The sequence below is a fragment of the Porites lutea genome, chromosome 5 (assembly GCF_958299795.1).
Source record: "Porites lutea chromosome 5, jaPorLute2.1, whole genome shotgun sequence".
NCBI lineage: Eukaryota > Metazoa > Cnidaria > Anthozoa > Scleractinia > Poritidae > Porites > Porites lutea.
Genome location: NC_133205.1, coordinates 25584348 through 25591105, shown reverse-complemented (window position 1 = coordinate 25591105; position 6758 = coordinate 25584348). Strand labels below are relative to the sequence as shown.

Here is a 6758-nt window from a genome sequence, read left to right as displayed (position 1 = left end):
GTGACAATAAAGTTATTCTCAGCGAATCGGTTCTTTTGCTGCATGCTCTGCCAGGTCACTGAGTTCTTAAAAAGGGTAAGAATTGAAACGCAGATCACTGGGCTATAAAATATGAAGGACTTCTATGGCTGGAGCATAGCTTCGCAGCCGGTATGATCTTGTTAATGATTTAACTCTGAGAACTCAGGAGCGGGTATGAATACGACTTGCAATCTCGAGCGAGTCAGTCATGTCCCAAGGAAGCTCTTTTTCTCAGTACCAAATCAGCACAAAAAGAGAAGCACGGGCTAGTAAGATAGTTGCAATGATCAGTGATTACCTAAGAAAGCGGCTCACAAACTTGATCATATCTGGGAACTCGTAGTTACACCTAGTTTCGTATTGCAAGTAAAATTAACCGGTCACTATAACAGTCTTACCTTTTTGACAAAGTCGCAGGCTGGTAATCCTCTGTGAATGGTTCAGCGACGTTTATTGATGTGATTCAAGTTTATTGTCGGTTGCCGAATCGAAATGGTTTTAGACCGGGTTCCCCGATACTTCCTCCACAAAAACCCAACCTGGCACTGGCTTTACTTTTGATCAGGGATTCAGATCTATGGCCTGCTGTGATCTCAGTAACCGAAAGCTACCTTTTCGCTTTGCGTTGTCTGCGTTATTACATTCATTGTTACTTCATTTGTATCGAGTTTGATTGGTGAAGAACCGACGTGGCATGAGATGGAAATCTTTATTGACTGTTCACATGCAGAAAACATGGGAAAGAAAACCTGTCCGTGCATGGAACCTCCATAGTCGAAAGCATTACTACTAAAAACACGGAACGTTATTGAATACCTTTTCGTGAGTCACACTGCAAGATTTCTTTCATATAATGACTCTACAAGACTACGTCTCTTGACTACATAAATGGCACTCGGGAACCATGTGTTTGAGTCCTGCCGTAAGTTCCACAGGAAAATACGGGTCTCTGTCTCTTTCGCTACGACGGCTTTCCCTCAGGCGACTCAGAACAGTCCTCGATGATATCTCAAATGATGTGCGCTAGAGCCATAGCTCGACCCCAGTTTTGTATGAATCGCAAACAAAGAAACACTGCCCAATAACTGATCTCATTTGAGATGGCCGGCATTATTTCAGTCTCATGATGGACTTCAAAAGTTAGAACTGTTCCCTGTGCAGTCCTCCTTCGTAATCATCGTTGAGAATTTTACCTTTATATTTTTTGTATCAATACATGAAGCACAAAATAAAAACAACAACAACGACGGGACACCATCTTTGAAGGGCTTTATTATAGAAGTCGAGAATTTGATTTACAACGGAAGAGGGGTTTGACTATACCCGGGGTCTAAATCCGGTAAAAGCCGGAACCAACTGCCTTCGACTGTCATTTCAAAATGACGACCAAAAGAAACACAATCAGAGCCCACTAATTAACTTACTCAACTATATACTATCGCTAACAACAACTAGCATAGTAATAGAGAAGGATACCGGCCAAATCCCCGGACTCCACTGATTCTCCATAAATTACCCCGGTCAGAATCGTTTGTTTTTCGTGCTTTCCTTCCCTCATTGGTTTTTAGGATGTATACACAGTCAGTTAGCTTCAAATGGCTCAGTTATGGGTCGACCATCTAAAAAAATTACTTTACTTCACTACTCAGAAAGAAAACACTTAACTCAGTGGCGGACGGAAAAGATTCAAACTACTAAACACTATTCAGTAGAAAGAGTGTAATTCTATAGAGAAAGGAACCACTGTCTCAAACCTGTCGTATCCCGCATACCGGCCTTTATTTGAGATGGTCATTTCATGTCTGTGTCAACATTCGGAATAAATATAATCTTCAAACCAACAACCCTGCTCGAATGTACCGACTTGTAAAATAAATATAACTAATAAGGTTTATAAGACCATAAACAAGTGAAGGCGTATCTTTTTGCAGGTATCATATCATACGACCATTTCCGCGTCGTTTATCGCGATACTTTAATTCTGACGCAAAGTACCAGCGGAAAATAAACCCAAACTACGTAATCGCGGTTTCAGTGGTGCTAAATATAAAATTTGTAGGAGTAAACACATCGCTAATCTAGCCGCTTTTCATCCCCAGTGGTGTGAATTCCGATATTCCGGTAGAAGGATGTGGGTTTTTAACTTGGTGTTATATAATGTTCCCCGGAGATATTAAGCTACGTATCTGTAAACTGCATTTGAAACGGTTAACTGACCCCTTTGCCATTTTTCAGAGACCTTTCGCTTGTTTTAGAAAAGGGATAAGTAAACATTCACCAGAAAGAATTTTGGACTAATTGAGAAATATAAAAAAAGGCCAAGTAGGTTCTTTTTCAGTAAGGATTAATAGAAATTGTTGAACTCTTTAATACTTCATTCTTGGGTACTCAATATCTCTAAATAGGTTTCCGATTGTGGTAAATCTAATTGGAAATCCAGTGATCGTTTCGTTTAATTTCTAATACTATTCATCCATTTATAAAAGCATTCCTGATCGAGTTTGATCTCACCGGAGGAGGGACAATAACGGAATGCAGCTTTATCTAAGAAGTCCTTGATCGACACTTGAATTGGTATTAATTGTATAAGAAACCCCATCCTCTGTTGCCTGGAATAGAACTACTCCCTGCACTAAATAACCCTGCTCTTTTTTCTCGTAACGAACAATCTAGAGTACTATGAACATTCGAAGAATTTGTATAAGAAGTTATCTTCTAAGCAATACGGATAATCTACAAAGGCATAAATCCCTGTTACAAAGATCCAGTGCCAGTTTGTTACAGCAGGCCAAGGCATGGCCCGTTGAGAGGGCTTACGCTCTAATATTGTTTTTTCAGACGCATAAACCGATTTATTTATCACACTCGGTTACTCCTAGGTGACTTATCATCATGCATCTAGCTAAGAATTAATTCTCGTGACTCGAGCGACTGTTGATTCGGAAAAATGTGTTGTACAATATTTCTTTAAATACCAAGGAATGAGATTCTTAAATAGGATGAAAAAAGTTTGTCCAGTTTTTTTATGTGTTTTGAGTGAAAGAAAAGTAGAGTGATCATAAAATACCGATTCATGTTGTTATAACAATGATCTATGGGTGCGAATGCTCTTAAGGGAACAAAAGCCAGGGTCCTTTTTACACACACCTAGCAGAACCACAGTGTAAAAGAGGGAACGTAAGTAGATTAAAAAGCAATGAATAAAAAGCTATCTCATCTTTAAAAAGATTAGAACTGAGAGCATTATCAACAACAGAAAAGTATGCTTACAGGAATCATTTTTCTAATGCCTTTTAAAAGAATTTCTAACTTTTAAGCTTTTAAAGCAAAAGCTATTGCCGAAACATTCTTCTAGAGAGTGCGTCATTTCACAGCTATTTTTCGGCTTGGCCATTTAAATTTGCGGCAAAAATAGATACTTCTGATTTAGCCTTTGTCCGGTGAGGGGAAGTGTCCCAGTGTTATCTAGAGCAAACATCTGAGCTTTAAAAAAGAGGATAAACTCGCCCATTTTCTGAGCTCTGGATTTGAGGAGTTTAATTCAGTTAACCTTTTTTTTCTTAAAAGACGCTGATTGTAATGCGAAATGAAAACAAACTGCTGCGAGCAATAGTGTGTATTTCAAGCCTTCGAGGGCAATTTTATTTCTGCAAAGGAATGTTATTTGCAGAGAAGTAAATTCTTGTAAACTGGTCTTTGTGCATGATCCGGTACACACCCTTCCGTTAAATCAGCACCGGTCAAAATCTTGATGATTGGTACCCTGGTAACAACCGTGAAAACTGACGTCAATATTCTATATATAACTCCAAGGTTTTAGACACAGTTTTTTCCAAAGGAAAAGCTTTATTTGCTCTTTTTTTATTTGTATTCAGTATATATATGATATATACTTACATGCCATCAAAAAATCCCCAATTGCTACTATTTTTTGCAAAGTTAACGGAGACCAGCTCGACCAACTTAGCTATCTATATTATTTCAAGCTATTGTAGTAAATGGGAGGACAGCCGTATGTCATAAAAATTCCTGAGGTTAATTGTTGTTGTGTTTTGTCCACGTAAATCTGCGGTAAAGCTAACAAAATCTTGTACAAACTGTCATGTCCCATACTTCCTAAGCCATTTCCTGCTCCGGCCCAAATTGAATTTTTTCCTTGGTAAGTCTTAAGCTGTTTCCAGTGGCATAGATTCAGCGAATTCAACTGTGGCAATTATAAAAACATAATTCTGTCGATAGATTACTGTTCTATTAACCACTGCGCGAACGTTTGTAATTGAAACAGAAACAAACTGGCACACTCGGTAAACTGTAACACAATGTTTAAGATTCGAAAAGTGCTAAAAGAAATCTTTAAACAGTAAAGTGATCTATCTCTTGAAAAAACGCTAACGTAGCGTCTGATGTACGTTATACTTTTCGCTGCTTAGACAAACGAGATTTCTATAAATGAATAACTTTCTTAGTAAATAAAATTTTGTCAATTACCGGTTTGAAAATCATTTGAAATAGGCAGAAAGCCTAAGATTTATCATAATTCTTCATAATCCTTCAAGTACTGAGGGTATTTTACTCCTTTGGATAAGTGATGAGAAAAATGCCTGCTACAAAACTGTTAATTATCTTAGCACCTAGCGTGATTGTTTCTCCAACACATCGAGCCTCAGTTCGATACACTCTCTTAAAATGATGCACCCGTCATATCTGCGCCTTTTGGAACGATTTAAACGATTTAAATAAAAGTTTTTGCAAAGATTTTCTTGTCAACGGATAACTAGCGAATATCGCTAAATATAAACTGAAATATTCAGTGTTTATACAGATCGCGGGGCATTCAGTCTGAAGCGGTGTACTGGGAAAAATTCAGATCTCTTAGGACCTCGAAGCTCAATGAGAGGAGCCGTAAAAGCTGTTAACTGTGAGACTTTCCACCTTCTGTGGCTTGAACTTGCAGTTCAGTTTGCTAATCTCACTCATATCGCGCTTTCTTTTTAGAAGGCTCACAAACACTGGCATCTTCGTCGTCTGAAGGATCTTCTAGTTCTCTTTTTCCTTGTTCAATAAGCTCTCTAATCATGAAACCTCGCCGTCGGGCTTTTGAGGCCTGAGGAACTGGCTGAAAAGCTCCAAAATGTTCTTGCGGGATCTCTAAAGATCCATAACGCGCAGTTGGACGAATAACGCCATGTGCGGCAGTTAGTTGGAGCTGAATTGAACTCGCAACGCACGGAGGTACCGTGTTGATTCTTTGCGGAATAGCGCTCAGGTGGGCTGGCTGCATTTGAACGAAGCTCCGAATGTGTTGGTTCACTCCGTCAACGAAGAGATTAAAATGGTGATTGGAGTTCACTTTGCACACAAAAGCAGGCTCGTTGGGCTTCTGCGGAGGGCGGCATTTAAATCTCTTCGCTCTGCGCAGAAAGCTACCACTTCCAAACATGTCTCCTGATCCGGGATGCAGGGTCCAGTAGTTCCCCTTTCCTGGCTTGCCAAAGTAGCTGCGAGGAACTTTTATGAAGCAGTCATTCAGAGAAAGGTTGTGGCGAATAGAATTCTGCCATTTCTGCTGATTCCTGCGAAAATACGGGAAACGCATCATAATGAACTCATAGATCTCGTTCAGTGTCCTCATGCGGTATGGGGAACTATCGATGGCCATTGCAATCAGAGCAATGTACGAAAATGGCGGCTTCACTTCTTCGGATAGATAAGGCTTGCTTCTCGACTGCATAGTGGATGGTTTGCTGGCCGGACATGTAATGTTGTGTTGTTCTGTGTCGGGGCTTTTTATATCGGCGGAGAAGGGCTTGGATTGGATACCAGTATGATGTAAGTTTCCTGTACGGTACACCACTGGAATATCAGAAGCTATTTCCTTGTGTTCGCTCACTGGAAACATCACCTTGTCAGCACTTGATGGACTTCCTGCGTCTATTCCTTTGTAATCAACAACGTTCTCTTTTCCGACTAAAGCGTCTCTTCCGTGATAATCCATTACACACTCTCTGTCTTGCGTTATTCTCCCGTGAGTCTAATCTTGTAGTCGCGCGAAGAACCACTTAGTGATCGTTGCCCTTGCGGATCGCTTGAACCGGGAAAGTTCCTGAACGCTATTAAAGCTCCTATATAACTCTGTCGCTCCACAGACCACCCACAAGCAGTATGTAGCCCTGAAATAGATGTAGTTGGTGTTTTCACAGAGGATGTTTTGCGGCGCAAAATCTTGTAGTCAGTATCTCTTAACAAACCCAAAAGTACTCAGATTCACGTAATGCGGTTGTGAGGGGTATGCAATTACTTGTCAACTGCACACATTTATATCTCTCTTCTGATCGTTGGGAGACGGCCGGTCACCTTTGATTTTGCGGCGCGCAAGAGGCATGTCCCCGGGGCATCTGGCGTGAATTAAAAGTATCTGTCAACTTGACGTAAATTCCATCTGACTACGCATTCCTTACAACAACAAAAGACTTCTCAAATTGTTTAGGGTTATTTTTCGCTTTGTTGTTTTAACCAATTTTATAACATGCGCGATCCAGGTGCTCGGTAACGCCTCTAAGTCGCTGAGTGCGACTATTAGGCCCCAAAACCAGCAGAGGATGGCAAATTAAACGTAATTCTGAGAATTAATTTCTAATTTAATCTACAGAAAGACGTAGTTCAGGAAATGCACGCAGCCTTTAGCAAAGTAAACAACTGATTACATCTAAAAACAAATTAGCAATTAAGCGCCCGAT

General features: G+C 40.1%; 1 protein-coding gene across 1 annotated transcript; it reads right to left on the bottom strand.

Moving 5' to 3' along the window:
- Positions 1-3858: 3858 nt before the first annotated feature.
- On the bottom strand, positions 3859-6509 carry LOC140937036 (uncharacterized). Its single transcript, XM_073386560.1, has one exon. The coding sequence runs from the start codon at positions 6014-6016 to the stop codon at positions 4991-4993; it is 1026 nt and encodes a 341-aa protein (XP_073242661.1). The 5' UTR covers positions 6017-6509; the 3' UTR covers positions 3859-4990.
- Between the last annotated feature and the right edge of the window lie 249 nt (positions 6510-6758).

Coding starts and splice junctions, on each gene's coding strand:
- LOC140937036 (XM_073386560.1), bottom strand. CDS start 6,016: ATGGATTATCACGGAAGAGACGCTTTAGTCGGAAAAGAGAACGTTGTT.